At 37.2% G+C, this 17,537-nt stretch overlaps 1 protein-coding gene across 4 annotated transcripts in view; it reads left to right on the top strand.

The window, feature by feature from the left end:
* Position 1: 1 nt before the first annotated feature.
* The window catches only part of dnai3 (dynein axonemal intermediate chain 3), a 36,876-nt gene continuing 19,340 nt past the window's right edge, over positions 2–17,537 (top strand). For 2 of the 4 annotated variants that reach the window (XM_087304978.1, XM_087304980.1), the window contains exons 1-11: positions 4–142; positions 2,691–2,744; positions 2,916–2,972; positions 11,531–11,715; positions 12,100–12,204; positions 14,572–14,727; positions 15,134–15,333; positions 15,551–15,667; positions 16,490–16,680; positions 17,067–17,191; positions 17,434–17,523. In XM_087304978.1, coding sequence (XP_087161104.1) covers positions 136–142; positions 2,691–2,744; positions 2,916–2,972; positions 11,531–11,715; positions 12,100–12,204; positions 14,572–14,727; positions 15,134–15,333; positions 15,551–15,667; positions 16,490–16,680; positions 17,067–17,191; positions 17,434–17,523 — 1,287 coding nt within the window. In that variant the 5' untranslated portion in view covers positions 4–135. 4 annotated transcript variants of the gene reach the window in all.

A 17,537-nucleotide genomic window follows, 5' to 3' on the forward strand; every position in this document is an offset into this window, starting at 1 on the left:
CACGAATCTCCGCCTCTAAAACCAATGGCAACCGGCTGTGATGCCGGAAGCTGATGTGTGTAAACATTGCTCAGACGTTTTTATTTAGTTATTAGTTGATGTTTTTAATAGATTATACCTACACAAAGCTCTACAATGAAAGGTAAGGGTTAGGAATTATACTGAGATCATTGTGGATAACGTTACATCTAAAACTGTTGTAACTTATATGGTTAATTATGTGTGGTTTTATATCCGTGACAGTGTTTTATCTGTAAAGTGAATGTACAAAGTGATGTTTGGGCTTTTTAATACAGTATATTTCGACACACAGTGGTAAAATAACACTATAATCATGTAGTGGTATTAAACCATCAGTGTAATTTAGTACAGTTTAACGATTAGGACTTTTAGCTAACTTAAAAATAAACTTTAAACTTCAAATCAGGATTGTGGAGAGCTTTAGATTGATTTCTAAACACTTTAAACATGTCTTAAGATTAAAGGATAAGAAAACGTATAATTATAATTATTGATGTTGTTATAAAAATAAAAGTTATACACTCAGCGGCCACTTTATTAGGTACAGCTCAATAGTACCTTGTTGGATCCAGTTGCCTCCAGAACTGCTTTAATCCTTCATGGTGTAGATTCAACAAGCTGCTGGAAATATTCCTCAGAGATTTTGCTCCATATTGTCATGATAGCATCACACAGTTGCTGCAGATTTGTCGGCTGCACATCCATGATGCCAATCTCCCGTTCCACCACATCCCAAAGCTGCTCTATTGGACTGAGCTCTGGTGACTGTGGAGGCCATTTGAGTACAGTGAACTCATCGTCATGTTCAAGAAACCAGTCTGAGATGATTGAGCTTTATGACATGCTGCGTTATCCTGCTGGAAGTAGCCATCAGAAGATGGAGACACTGTGCTCATAAAGGGATGGACATGGTCAGCAGCAATACTCAGGTAGGCTGTGGCGTTGATGCTCAATTGGTACTAATGGACCCAAAGAAAATCTCCCCCACACCATTACACCACCACCACCAGCCTGAACCGCTGATACAAGGCAGGATGATCCATGCTTTCATGTTGTTGAGGCCAAATTGTGAGCCGAGCATCCGAATGTGTCAGCAGAAATGGAGACTCATCAGAGCAGCAACGTTTCTCCAATCTTCTATTGTCCAGTTTTGGTGAGTCTGTGTGAATTGTAGCCTCAGTTTCCTGTTCTTAGCTGACAGGAGCGGCACCCGGTGTGCTCTTCTGCTGCTGTAGCCCATCCGCCTCAAGGTTGGCCGTGTTGTGTGTTCAGAGATGCTCTTCTGCAGAGCTCGGTTGTAACGAGTGCTTATTTGAGTTACTGTTGCCTTTCTATCAGCTGGAACCAGTCTGGCCATTCTCCTCTGACCTCTGGCCTCATCAACAAGGCATTTGCACCCACAGAACTGCCGCTCACTGGATATTTCCTCTTTGTCGGAGCATTCTCTGTAAACCCTAGAGATGGCTGTGCGTGAAAATCCCAGTAGATCAGCAGTTTCTGAAATACTCAGAGCAGCCCGTCTGGCAGCAACAACCATGCCACGATCAGAGTCTCTTAAATCCCCTTTCTTCCCCATTCTGATGCTCACTCTGAACTGCAGCAGATCTTCTTGAACATGTCTGCATGCCTAAATGCAGTGAGCTGCTGCCATGTGATTGGCTGATTAGAAATTTGCATTAACGAGCTATTGGACAGGTGTACCTAATAAAGTGGCCGCTGACTGTAGATTTCCCATAAAACCCACAGATTAAGCTGTTTGTCATATAAAAAAGGAAAATAAATGTCTGATAATAAAAAATGAAGTTATAGATTTGTCACAAAGCCTAGAAAGTGATTTGTTTGTTATTAGAATGAAAATATGTAAAATAATAGCAATAATAAAGTTTTTAAACACCTACAGTAGATATAAAAAAGAAAATAAATGATTAAAATAATAATAATAATAATAATAATAATAATAATAATAATAATAATAATAATAATAATAATAATGTATACATTTGTCACAAAGACTAGAGATTAAACAGTGTCATGTATAAAAGAAAAGATGTAAAATAATGATTATAATAAAAACCAAAAAGTTTAATATTTCACACAAACCTAAATATTAAGCTTTTATTGTCATCTAAAAAAGGAAAAAGCAAATAACAACAATAAAGCTAGACATTTTGCATAAAACTTTTAGATTAAATTGTTTGTCATATCACATCTAATCACCAGATGTCGCCCTTGTATAAACAAAAACTCATTTTTACATTAATAATTATTTATATTCACTTTTTACCCTAAATCAGTATTCAGTGCATCACAAAATGTGACTCAAGAGAGAAGAGATGATAATCAAAATACAGTATACTTAAAAGTACTATAATAATATGCTATCCAACACATATACACATATTTATACTCCTTTGTTGCTTTATTAACAAGAACCAGCATGTGCAGATTTATTTTACAACTAAAATGCATTCCATAACAAGAACGAGAAAAGAACAAATAAATAAATAAATATATAAATAAATAAATATATGGGAGGAGAGGGTATAATTCTAAAATTACATACACATATATTATACATAGATCTTCAAATTGTGTTATTAGAAAAAGTTATTTAATGCACTTTTAATAAATATACTTATTTAATCCACAATCTGACTCTTATCTTTCAGACATGAGCTCAAAGAGACCCAAGAGCAAAGAGGCCAACAAAAAAAAGACCAAAGGTATCAGTACATATTCTGTACAAATCAAGAAAACAATCTTGTTTTGTTATGTTTAACATTGCTAATTACTATTATTAATATTTTCACCCATGAAACAGATAAATGTAGCTATAAACATGATTTAATATTAATTATTCGGTATTGAAAGCATGTCTTAATGTTGTTTTGCAGATAAAAGCAATGCAGATAATCTGCCCAAACCAGAAGAAGCAGCTGCGTCTGAACCTGGTGAGTTTATAGCTTCTTATAGCATTTTAATTGCCAGTTTTTTATATTTAATACTATTTACAATGTAAGTTCTCGATCTCGATGAAAGCCATTTATTTGTGACAGTTTTATAATTATATCCGTGATCAATTAAACAAATTTACACTCTTAGATGATGCTGAAAAGTTAGTTTTTACATGTTGTTTTAACAGTCAGTATCTGTCGTTTGATTTGTTTTTGTTTTTTTGGACTTTGTTTTAATGGTTAATTGAAATGTTGGCAATCAAATGTGTGTAATTAATGTAAAATAATAAAGCATATAAAATATAGCGATATTTCATTCTGCATTCATGCACATCATTTTAAAATGAAGACATAAACCATCCTCTGATAAAAAGCTTTACATTTCTTTTTTATAAATTTACAATGATATCAAATAAATCATTATTTTAAATGCTGCTTAAATGAAAGCATATAGAGGAAAATATAAGCTGCCTAAAATATATCAATTATTCAAAATTAATCATAATAATCTTTAAAGCTGAATTTTTTTTTGCATTTCTGAATACTGTCTGAAAAATAGTTTCATTAATTGATAAGGAATTTAGTATTGCCTACAATGCTTATAAATCACAATGCATAGATAATTGAAAGTATTAATTATTTGATTAATGAATTTAGGGCTGCTGCTAACATTAAATCTGAAGAAAAATAACGTGTGATTGTTTTTTATACACTTATTTTTCATTATTTTGTACATTTTATTATTGTCATTATAATTATTACTTTGGCAGCTTCTATAAGTATAAATATCTAATATTTCTGTAGTACAGCAGTGATATATTTCCATTATAGTTGCTTTAAGTTGAACCGGTTGTGCTGTAGAGGCTTTGAGTTTGAGTGTACGATAATAAGACATTTTATACATGCAAAATTTGTCAAGTTTAACGATGCCTTATGCAGTTACTCCCATTCTAAAGTCTGCATTCAATCAAAATGCATGTACTTATTTTGCTAGCACACATTATTAGTCTTAAGATGAACAATGAATCCGTGCTTAATTAATTCAATGGAAAAAAAGTTTTTTAATCCTTAATCAAAATCTGTCCATCTGCTTCTGCTCTGGGACCTTCTCTGATGACTGATTGGGCGAAATATGCTTAACCACACCCCTCCAACAGTTTGCAGAGCACATAAATAATTAGTAAATAAATAAAATTAACAAAATATTCAGTTACAGTCTCAATTATGCGGTCACACTGAAGTAAAACTAGGGCTGCATTTAATGATATTAAAATAAACAGATCTTCAGATCTAATTTATTATAATTCAGACAAACAAATTGTGTCGAGGTGCAAATATTCTCTCTTTTTTAAACACTGTGAGTGAGTGAAAACCTGATATGAAGATATTCCTCTCGACTCCACCCAATAGCAGAACAGCAGCTACTGGGGAGGTGGGGCTGAAGACAGTGAGGCCTCCGATTTGGTTGGTTAAATTTAAATAAACATTCATTCATTCACTCACTCGTTCATTTTCTTTTCAGCTTAGCCCCTTTATTAATCTGGGGTCGCCACAGCGGAATGAACCGCCAACTTATACAGTACATTGTATACGTTTTATGCAGCGGATGCAAGGCAACGTGGTGACACAGTGGGTAGCACTTTCGCCTCATAGCAAGAATGTCACTGGTTCGAACCTTGGCTGGGTCAGTTGGGATTTCTGTGTGGAGTTTGCATGTTCTCCCTGTGTTGGCGTGGGTTTCCGCCGGGTGCTCCGGTTTCCCCCACAAGTCCAAAGACATGTGATACAGGTGAATTGGGTAAGCTAAAATTGTCCGTAGTGTAAGAATGTGTGTGTGAATGAGTGTGTATGGATGTTTCCCAGTGATGGGTTGCGGCTGCAAGGGCATCCGCTGCGTAAAACATGTGCTGGAATAGTTGGTTGGGTCATTCCGCTGTGCCGACCCCAGATTAATCCAGGAACTAAGCCGACAAGAAAATGAATTAATGAATGCAGTGGATGCCCTTCCAGCTGCAACTCATCACCGGGAAACACCCATACACTCTCATTCACACACATACACTATGTACAATTTAGCCTACTCAATTCCCCTATAGTGCATGTGTTTGGACTGTGGGGGAAACCCGGAGCACTCGGAGGAAACCCACACCAACACGGGGAGAACATGCAAACTCCACACAGAAACACCAACTGACACAGCCGAGACTCAAACCAGCGACTTTCAAGCTGTGAGGCGACAGTGCTAACCACTGCACCAACTGCTACCAAATGCCATATTATGTATATTGTGTATACTATTTTTATGATAATGATAATTTTGCAATATATTGAGCAGCCCTAAATAAAACTCTCAGCAACTTCAGTTTAATGTGCACTAAACACTGTGCATTCCCCATAGACTGATAAAATCATAGATCCCTACAGGTATTGACAGACTCCACCTGCAGAAAAAGCTCTGATTAGATCTGTCTGGAGTTTTTCCAGCAGGAATCCGCTCCTTTTCTATTCTTCAAGATCAGATTAAAGATAGCGAGACTCAAACTGCACGTAGCCAGACCTGCTTTCTGATAGTCCTGCATCTACCAGGTTGCATTCTCAGAAAGACGATTACTATCACTTTTAGGTTCACACAGTTAAAAGAGTTAAAGTGTGTGTGGACGGGAAGCTGCAGAGACTTTTATTTCAGTTTGTTGATGTGCTTTTAGCTAGAACTGAATATTGAGTAGGGGGCGGGGCTTCCTTCAATCCAAACTAAAAGGAGGGGGTATTAATATGCAGTTGCTATGGAAACCCTCAGGTTGATGTCAACAGAAGGAGTCACTCCATATATGGAAGCAATTGTTCAGACTTTCATTGAAGATTACCAAAACAAAGAATTGTGTTGAGTGGATTAACTTGCACAGATTATTTGTTCACTTTAAGATTAACAGAGTAAGCTAGCAACATAAACATTGACATTTTAATTTCAGGCGCACTTTAAACACCAACCTGATTTGATCAAGTAAGACGTGTTCCTGGATCAACACTCCATTCAGCCAATCAGAATTAAGGCATATGTTTACTGTTTATGTTCAGTTATGCTTATGGTTAGGGTTGTCGCACTATCATTAATTAATCTTGCGATTCTATACCAGCTGAAGTAACACGATACCAAGTGGCATTGCGATACTGTAACTCATAACCAGGGCCAGAGAGAATCTGCAGACATTTTTTGCTATTTTGTAATAAAATTTATGCAGAAGTGAAGCAGTGGCGCAGTAGGTAGTGCTGTCGCCTCACAGCAAGAAGATCGCTGGGTCGCTGGTTCGATCCTCGGCTCAGTTGGTGTTTCTGTGTGGAGTTTGCATGTTCTCCCCGTGTTGGCGTGGGTTTCCTCCGGGTGCTCCGGTTTCCCCCACAGTCCAAACACATGCGCTATAGGGGAATTGGGAGGACTGAATTGTCCGTAGTGTATGAGTGTGAATGTGTATGGATGTTTCCCAGAGATGGGTTGTGGCTGGAAGGGCATCCGCTGGGTAAAACCTGCTGGATAAGTTGGCAGTTCATTCCGCGGTGGTGACCCCTGATTAATAAAGAGACTAATCCGACAAGAAAATGAATGAATGAGTGAATTTATGCAGAATGATTTTGGGAGTATCGCAACTAATAACTTAATATACAAAATAAAGAATTATATGTTCTTTTCTTAATTATTTAAATAAATAACTTAATTATTTATTGTTTACAATGCAAATCCAGTTAGATCCACTTATTTGGTAAACTAAGCAAGTCTCATAGTATCTCTGCTAAAAGCCAGAACATATTACTTTACAGACTGTATTGTAAATAAATCATAAGAACATTTGCATATTAGTCAATATTATTACTGAAATTAATTTAACAAGTATGTAAATATAAGTTTACAGAAGTAAATAAATAGATTCGATGATTGGCAAAAAATCTGTGGAAATCTGCGCATTTTTTTCATAAAGAAAATTGTCAGAAATACTATATGTTATGTTATAATTGGCCTACTTGAATTTATTAATAATTCCCTTAAATCAAAAATGATTATTTGCACCTCAGTTGATCTAAAATGTATTCATTATTTTTGTTTATTTTGTAGATAACTGACCAGCAAAAATACATTAAAATAAAGATACAAATTAGATCAAACTAAATGTATGAAGCTGTATGAAGTGCTCAAAACTGTTTCAATGTCTCCTGTCCAAAATGTTTCCTGTTGCTATTTTGGGTTTATCATATATTGTTTTTCAGTCTTATCAGGTTACGATCCAAAGCAATTCCAAATTTCACTTTGTGAGTCGTTCTTTTTAGGAGATTATAATCATGGTTGTTGTAGCTACTGAATCATATTAACATGAACAGAAATGAACCAATTCAGATGTGCTGAACTGAATCATCAGATCTGATTTCTGCATCAGAAAACATGCAGTAGACTAAAATAAAAGGTGTGAATTCCACACAGTTTAGCAACCTCAGAGGGCTCCACAGACTATTCAAATAAAACGGTCTATTGTTGCACAAACGTGTGAGCATTTTAGTGACTATTCCACATGCAACATGATCTGTTATAGATAAACCATTAATGACGATACCGTTTACAAACTACAGTGGCACTGTCAGTATTTTAGAGCCATAGTATCATTGATACTACCATAATACTGGTAAACCATGCAGGCCTACTTATGGTTAGGGTTGTGCACTTCTACATGATTGTTATCCAACTCTTATTCCCCTCTGATTTTGGGAATAATTTACAGTTATAGTTGGGTTTACGGATAGAGAATAGGTATGGATCATATATATATTTTTAAATGATGTTAATTCAGGATCATACTTGGCAAAATCATGGCATGCTGACTAATATTTTTTTTATGTAAAAACTGCTTTTATTCCAGTCAAACTAAAATGAACAAGACATTCAAGAAAATACAATAAAACTATAACAGGAATAACATGAGAATATATTAAGAAATACTGTGAAAAATGTCCTTGCTCTGCTAAACAGCACTTGGGGAACATTTCTGTCTTCAACTGAACAAAGACTTAGCCCTCATTTATTAGGGCATCACTACAGCGGAATGAACCGCCAACTTATCCAACATATGTTTTATGCAGCGGATGCCCTTCCAGCCACAACCCAGTACTGGGAAACACCCATACACACTCATTTACACACATACGGTCAGGTTAGTTGATCAGTTCCCCTATAGCGCATGTGTTTGGACTGTGGGGGAAACCGGAGCACCCGGAGGAAACCCACACCAACACGGGGAGAACATGCAAACTCCACACAGAAACACCAACTGACCCAGCCGGGACTCGAACTAGTGACTTTCTTACTGTGAGGCCACGGTGCTAACCACTGAGCCGCCCCAACTGTACATATAAATCAATATAATATTGTTCTCTCCAAGGCTCAGAGTGTTCCAGGACAAACATCCTGATAATCATCCCCATATCTCTGAGCACAGAGCAGGTTATATCCGCCATCATCTGATACGCGCTCACTTAATCTGGAGCAGCCGCTGGCAGTGGAAACTAATATGGTTTTATAGCTCATCTAAAGGCATAATCTCTACTAGCCTAACACAAGTGCCCTGTGAAAACCCAGAGGAAGAGCTCTGTGATAAACAACAAGCCCTGTTAGACTTGAATAAAGGTTTATCACAGTACAGGAACCTAATATATAGTGTGTGATGCATCAGTCGACCATATTGGAGAACAGAAACAAAGTCAATGAATGAAATAAAATGAGCGTATTTTGTTGATTATTTGTGGTACAAAAGTAAATTATTATTATACTCAACTTAATTGTGGACAAGGTGTCCACTACTATTGATATTGTACACTTAAAAGTATACTTATTTAAAATAGTGCATCAGATTAGTCCCGATCAGTATTCAAGTAGTACTGCGACTGTTAGTGCATAAATGTTAGTATACTTACTGCATGACATATATTTAAATATAGCTTTACTCATGTATACTTCAGTAAATTAACAAAGTATAGTTCTTTTTATAAAGGCAAATTTTTTACTACAAGTATTAGAAAAGTAAACTACTAGTATACTAAACTCAACTGTGGACAATGTGTGTATTTTTTATTATGTTCACTACTGTTATTGTACACTTAAAAGTATACTTTATAGTTTAAGTATCTGTTTATCAACTTAGTCCCAGGTATTCAAGTAGTACACCTACAAATATACTGCCTGTACATAGATTTTAGTATACTTGTTGCATGAAGTATGCTTAAATATATACTTCAATAAATGAACCAAGTATACTTTTTTCATAAGGGCAATTTTATTATTCACCACATTAGAAAAGTAAACTATACTAAACTGTGGACAGGGTGTGTATTTTTTAAATGAAGTTTAGTACTGTCATTGTACACTTAAAAGTATACTTGTTTAAAAAAAAGTGTATCGATTTAGTCCCAATCAGTATTCAAGTAGTACTGCGACTGTTAGTGCATAAATGTTAGTATACTTACTGCATAAAGTACACTTAAATATAGCTTTACTTATGTATACTTCAATAAATGGACAAAGTAAACTTCTTTTCGTAAGGGCAAATTAATTATTTTCTACAAGTATTAGAAAAGTAAACTATTAGTATACTAAACTCAACTGTGCATTTTTATTAAGTGTACTACTGTTATTGTACACTTAAAAGTATACTTATTTTAAAAAGTGTATCAATTTAGTCCCAATCAGTATTCAAGTAGTACTGTGACTGTTAAAGTATACTTCTTTTCGTAAAGGCAAGTTAATTATTTACTACAAGTATTAGAAAAGTAAACTATTAGTATACTAAACTCAACTGTGCATTTTTATTAAGTGTACTACTGTTATTGTACACTTAAAAGTATACTTTATAGTTTAAGTATATGTTTATCAATTCAGTACTAAGTATTCAAGAAGTACACTTACAAGTATACTGCTTTTACATAGATTTTAGTATACTTGCATGCAGTATACTTAAATATATACTTATGTATACTTAAGTAAATAAACAAAGTATGCTTCTTTTCGTAAGGGCAAATTAATTATTTACTACAAGTATTAGAAATGTAAACTATTACTACACTAAACCTAACCTTGGACAAGGTGTGTAATTTTATTAAGTTAACTACTGTTATTGTACACTTAAAAGTATACTTGTTTAAAAAAGTGTATCAATTTAGTCCCAATCAGTATTCAAGTAGTCCACATAAAGGTATACTGCTAGTCCATATATGTTAGTAGTATACTTAATGCATGAAGTACACTCAAATATATACTTTAGCTTTACTTAATGTATACTTTAAATGTTAGTATACTTACCTCATAAAGTACACTTAAATATAGCTTTACTTATGTATACTTCAGTAAATGAACAAAGTAAACTTCTTTTTGGGAAGGCAAATTAATTATTTTCTACAAGTATTAGAAAAGTAATCTACTAGTATACTTAACTGTGGACTATTTGTGCACTTAAAGTTTACTACTATTACATTTATGTGGATCACAGACCAGATTGAAAACAGCTTCTGTGTAACAATTCGCACACTTCAGTTAATTACCAAACATTATAGAAGTTCACATTGTTGATGCAGATGAAATATAACGCAGAAAACATTATTTAAATATTCTCCAGTGGGCTGGTCATTCAAACATCTTTACCGAAGCCTCTCGACTTCACAGTTGGTCTCTCATGTCAGCCATGTTTGTAGTTTGTTTACACTTTTTAAGTTTGTAGTTCTAATTGAATTCACATCAATGTTTTGTGGGTAACATTAGTGGTTCAAGTGCAGACGCTTATAGGAATAGTAGAGCATCCAGGAACCTTTGGCATACTCTTTTCAACATACTACAGTTTGGGACACACTAAATTATTTTCGACTACTATTTAGGATGGATAGTATGTTAATTGTTTACAATTCTAAAAGGTGTGGCATAATGTAGCACTTCACATCAGGTGTGTGACCCCCTTTATAGTACACTTAAAAGTTTATTTTATATACTAAATTCTATTCAAGTAATTCACTCATAAGTATATGACACATACAGATGCTAGTATACTAAAGACATCAAGAATACTTAAATATATACTTTCCCATTACTTAAAGTCAACATGAACTGGAGGTTGCTGAGACCTTTATTCCAGTAGGTTGATGTATTTCCAACTGAATCTGAGTCGAGGGCGGGGCTGTCTGTTTAAATATCATTACCTCATAGCAAACTAATAGTAAGGTGGGTGTGGCTAATCATATAATGGGTGGAGCGTCAAACTGACATCATTAGTGAAGCATCTCATCCAAACGCAGAAGCAGATGCTCAGACTAAAGATTGACAAAAGTAACATCTTTTTTCAGTGGATTAACTTCACGTCAAGAATAACTAACAAAATAAACATTTACATATTTGATTTCACATGGACACATGAAAAATAAACTCTTTCATAAGAGTTAAAAATATAAAAATACACAGAAAGATTATTATCTTTTGCACTGTAGAGCCAATTTTACACCAAAACTAATTGATTATAATATATACCGTCTCACAGGTCATCCCGAATACATCTTCCCACTGGTCCTGACCTCGGTCTCGCAGGAGCTGTTCGGCTGTCGGGCAGATGAGGACGTCACGGCAGAAAATCCACACAAACTGCTGAAAAAACAAGACATTATTCAGGACCTGAGAAACAGAGCAGCAGTGTGTGACTTCAGCCCTGTAAAACAGGCTGTGCTGGTCAGATTCACACACTGAACATAAACTGAACACACACACACACACCCACACACACTAGGGCTGAATGATAAAATAAAATCGCATTTGTGATCTATCAAAAGCTGAATCTGTCACTATAGTGACGCATTTAAATTCAAATGAGATGATGATACCTTATTTGAATTTAAAGAGACAGTCACCAAAAATGAAAGCCTAAGTTAGAGAACATTATCTGTGTGCTATTTTCAGCTCAAACACACACACACACACACACACACACACACACACACACACACACACACACACACACACACACACTTTAGAGACTGCAGAGATGCATTATGTGTTGTGTTGTGATTTATTGTGTTGTGTTTGTGTTGTGTTGTGTTGTGTTGTGTTGTGCAGGATTATCCTGAAGATGAGCTCCTGCTGGTGTTTGACAGAGACTTCACCTACGGTCAGAGCTTCTACCTGGTGCTCACAGTCCAGGCCAAGGAGAGCATACTGAAGGTGAAGACACGCTGCAGACCTGAAGCACTGGGTGGAGGAACAATGGAGAGATGGAGGGATGGATGAGTGAATGGATGGATAGATGGATAGAATGTTGGATTAAATGGGTGATGGATGGATGGATGAATTGATAGAATGATGTATTGAATGATTGATGGAACAGTGGATTGGTGAACAGTGAAGAGATGGATGGATGGATGGGTGGATGGATGGATGGATAGAACAACTGATGGAACAGTGGATGGATGGATGATATATGATAAATAGAGATATGATAAATAGAGGGCGGATGGATAGAATGATGAATGGAATAAAGGATGGGACAGTGGATGGATGAACAATAGAAAGATAAATGAATGGATGGATGGGTAGATGGATGGATGGATGGATGGATGGATGCTAGAACAACTGATGGAATACAGGATGGATGGATGGATGAATGAATGAATGAATGGATGGATAGATAGATAGATGGATGGGTGGAAGGATGGATGCATTGAACAACATATACAACAGTGGATGGATGGATGATATATGATAAATAGAGGGTGGATGGATGAATGGAAAGAATGATGAATGGAATAAAGGATGGGACAGTGGATGGATGAACAATAGAAAGATAAATAGATGGATGGATGGGTAGATAGCTGGATGGACGGATGGATGGATAGATGGATGGGTAGATGAATGGATGGATGGATGGATGGATGGATGCTAGAACATCTGATGGAATACAGGATGAATGGATGGATGGATGGATGGATGGATGGATGGATGGATGGATGGATGGGTGGATGGATGAATAGATGGATGCATAGAACAACAGTTGAAACAGTGGATGGATGGACGGATGGAAAAATGATGGATGAATGGATAGACAGAACAACTGATTGAAAAGTGGATGAATGGATGGATGAATGAATAAGAAAGTGGATAAATAGAGGATAGATAGAATGATGGACTGAGTGATTGATGAAACAGTGGATGGGTGAACAATGGAGAGATGGATGGATGGATGGATGGATGGATAGACAGAACAACTGATAGAACAGTGGATGGATGATGGATGGATGGATGGTTGAATGAGAAGGTGGATAGAGGACGGATGGATGAAAGGACAGAATGGTGAATGGAAGAATAGATGGGAAAGTGGATGTTAGAACGATAGAGGGAACAATTGATTGGTGAACAATGGAAAAATGGATAGATAGATAGATAGATAGATAGATAGATAGATAGATAGATAGATAGATAGATAGATAGATAGATAGATAGATAGATAGATAGATAGATAGATAGATGGATGGATGGATGGATGGATGGATGGATGGATGGATGGATGGATGGATGGATGGATGGATGGATGGATGGATGGATGGATGGATGGGTAGATGGATGGATGGACGGATGGATGGATAGATGGATGGGTAGATGGATGGATGCTAGAACATCTGATGGTATACAGGATGGATGGGTGGATGGATGAATGGATGGGTGGATGGATGGATGGATGGATAGATGAATAGATGGATGCATAGAACAACAGATGAAACAGTGGATGGATGGACGGATGGAAAAATGATGGATGAATGGATAGACAGAACAATTGATTGAAAAGTGGATGGATGGATGGATGGATGAATGAATAAGAAAGTGGATAAATAGAGGATAGATAGAATGATGGACTGAGTGATTGATGGAACAGTGGATGGGTGAACAATGGAGAGATGGATGGATGGATGGATGGATGGATGGATAGATAGACAGAACAACTGATAGAACAGTGGATGGATGATGGATGGATGGATGGATGGTTGAATGAGAAGGTGGATAGAGGACGGATGGATGAAAGGACAGAATGGTGAATGGAAGAATGGATGGGAAAGTGGATGTTAGAACGATAGAGGGAACAATTGATTGGTGAACAATGGAAAAATGGATAGATAGATAGATAGATAGATGGATGGATGGATGGATGGATGGATGGATGGATGGATGGATGGATGGATAAGAATATGGAGAAATACAGGATGGATGAAGGGATAGAATGATGGATTGAATGATTGATGGAACAGTGAATGGGGAAACAATGATGAATGGATAAATAAAACAACTGATGGCATAGTGGATGGATGGATGGATGGATGGATGAATAAGTAAATGGATAAATAGGAGATGGATGGATTAATGGATAGAACGATGAATGGAATAATTGATGGAACAGTGGATGGATGGAAAGATAGACCGCTGGATTAATGTTAGATGGACTGATGGATTGATTGATGGATGTACTGCCGGATTGATGAGTAGATGGAAAGAGTGATGACTGTACAGAATAATAGATGTCCTGTATGTCTGTGTCTCCAGCCTCCAGCAGAGGGAGCTGATGAGCAGATGGAGGATGAAGAACAGCAGGAGGAAGAGGAGGAGATGATGATGAAGACTCCAGAGCCTCAGCCGTGGGTGTCTCTGGGCAGTGAACAGGAGATCCAGGACCAGTCGCTCTCAGAGTCCAGACCCAGAGTAAGACAGATGCATCATGGGATACTCACATTCACAATAATGATCATTCCAGATATACATATTCACTGAGGGTGAGTCTCAGTTCCCGAAGGAGTCTGTGTTGACCTTAGAATGTCACGACTGACCAATCAGAATCCAGGATTGCAGACAGCCATGTAATAAGATAACATCTGCTGAAACTACTAACACAGGCTCATCCGGGTATTTCCTTCACCTCCATGTTTATATGCGTTTCTGGTAACTCTGCTGTTTTTGACTGAGTGGCGCCATCTAGTGTCTGAATATTGCACAGGTTAGTGTATACTCCATCAGCTGTTTCTGACTGTCTCCATCCAGTGTCTGAATAATGCGCAGGTTAGTGTATACTCCATCAGCTGTTTTCAGTTCTGTCATCTGTGTGCGTCAGCTCAGGTATAGTGTGTGTCCTCTGGGGCGGCGCTCTGGGGCTCGTGTGCGCTTCTCTGACCGTAACGCTCTGGACTGGAAGGAGGAGCTGGTGGAGTGTTCATCATATGAGGACAAGAGCTTCAGCATCACACGGATGGAGAGAGACAGCAGCACACAGACCTGCAGAGACAACACACACACCTGCACACAGACACTCTGGTACACACACATACACACACACACACCTGCACACAGACACTCCGGTACACACACATACACACACACCTGCACACCAACACTCTGGTACACAATTGTTGAAAATGTTGAACATCACTTGCTGAAAATATTTGAAAGATGATGAATATTTGCCAGGAGTGCTCTTAACGTGTCCAGCTGTATATCCCATGATGCCCTGAGAGATGTGTGTGTGTTTCAGGAAGAAGCCGAAGAACATGTGGAGTCAGTACGAGCCGCGAGAGTTCAGCTCAGAGGAGAAACAGCATCAGCTGCAGTCAGAAAACCTGAAGAACTTCATCACGTCTGTGGCCAGGAGGTCAGGAGATGGACATTACTACAGTCACTCATACTGAATACTGTGGTGTTTTGAGTTATACTATAGTAAAGTGTGTAATAGTGTATATATTATAATATCTACAACTCTATGTTAATGAGTGATGCAGTATACTGGTGTTACCTTTATTGAACAGATCAATTGTAATAAATACTGTGGTATACTTTCATTATACTACACAGCACTGTGCTGTTAGATATTGGAGCATTGTAATATAACTTTAGTAATATAAAATATATCGAGACATTTGATTATTACTACAGTTGTTGTGTTACCATAGCAACTGTAGAATCACCACAACAGATTAGCTACTGTAGTTGTTCCGTTACCATAGCAACTGTAGAATCACCACAACAGATTAGCTATTATAGTTGTTGTGTTACCATAGCAACTGTAGAATCACCACAACAGATTAGCTACTATAGTTGTTGCGTTACCATAGCAACTGTAGAATAGCCACAACAGATCAGATAGCATAGTTGTTGCTTTACCATAACAACTTTAGAATCACCACAACAGATTAGTTACTATAGTTGTTGCGTTACCATAACAACAATAGTATCATCACAATAGATTAGCTATTATTGTTGTTGCGTTACCATAGCAACTATAGAATCACCACAGCAGATTAACTACTAAAGTTGTTGTGTTACCATAGCAACTATAGTATCACCACAACAGATTGATTCAAGTACTTTACTGTAGTATGGTTGAGAAACACTAGGGTATTTACAGTAAATGACTGTAGTATTGTTTGACGTGTGCTCTACAGTCTCAGCTTCAGCTCTCTGACTGTGTGTGTAGGTTTGAGATCTACCTGCAGCAGAATCTGATCGCAGACGTGTTTTGTGACGACTGGACGGCGCTGTGTGAGGACGACGCTTCACTGATGGGGAAAACAGAGACTCAGCTGAAGGAGTATCAGTCCTTCATGGACCTGCACTTCAGCAAAGAGAAAACCATCAGCCATGTGCAGTGGCATCCCTCCATCAGCGGTCAGAGCCAAACACTGCTTTACAAGAAGTGAACACAGAAGATAATACCAACAAATAATGACGTGAATAAATAAAATAGCCAAACTGAAATATGAATAAAAATCTAGCGCAAGAATAAAATAAAACAGATTAAATGATAAAATAATAGCCTCTGTGTAAATAAAATAACAATGATAAATAAAGTGTGCATAGAGTAAACAGAGTAGCTATACTGGAAGATAAACTATATGAGAAAATAAAATACGTGTATTACAAAAATAAAACAAGAAGTTTTTAAACAAAATTAAATACTAAAAGGAAATCAAAACAAAATATGTAGCATAAAGAAACTAGCCGTAGAGCTGAATGGTACAGATATTTGGGCTGATGTTGTGATCGTGCTGCAGGAGTGATTGTGGTGTCCATGATGGAGAGACTGTCTCTGGAGGAGCGCATCGACAGCTCCACTAAACTCCTGCTCAACCCCTCACACATCCTGTTCTGGAGCTTCTCTGACCCCATCAACCCACAGGTGCTCCACATCAGTGTGTGTGTGTGTGTGTGTGTGTGTGTCGCATGATGTGTGTGTGTGAGTGTTTGTTTGATCATGTGTGTATGTGAGTGTTTGATCCAGCTTTGATTCTGTGTGTGTGTGTATATGTGTTTGACTGTGTGATCATGTTTGCTGTGTGTGTTGCATGATGTGTGTGTGTGTTTTTGATCATTTGTGTTGTGTGATGTGTGTGTTTGATTATGTGTGTGTGTGTGTTGCAGCTGCAGCTGGAGTGTCCAGATGATGTTCTGTGTTTTCAGTTTTCTCCGTCTGATCACAACATCATCGCCGGCGGCTGCATGAATGGACAGGTGGAGGAAAACTG

The sequence above is a fragment of the Danio rerio genome, chromosome 23 (assembly GCF_052040795.2).
Source record: "Danio rerio strain M-AB ecotype USA chromosome 23, GRCz13ab, whole genome shotgun sequence".
Lineage (NCBI taxonomy): Eukaryota > Metazoa > Chordata > Actinopteri > Cypriniformes > Danionidae > Danio > Danio rerio.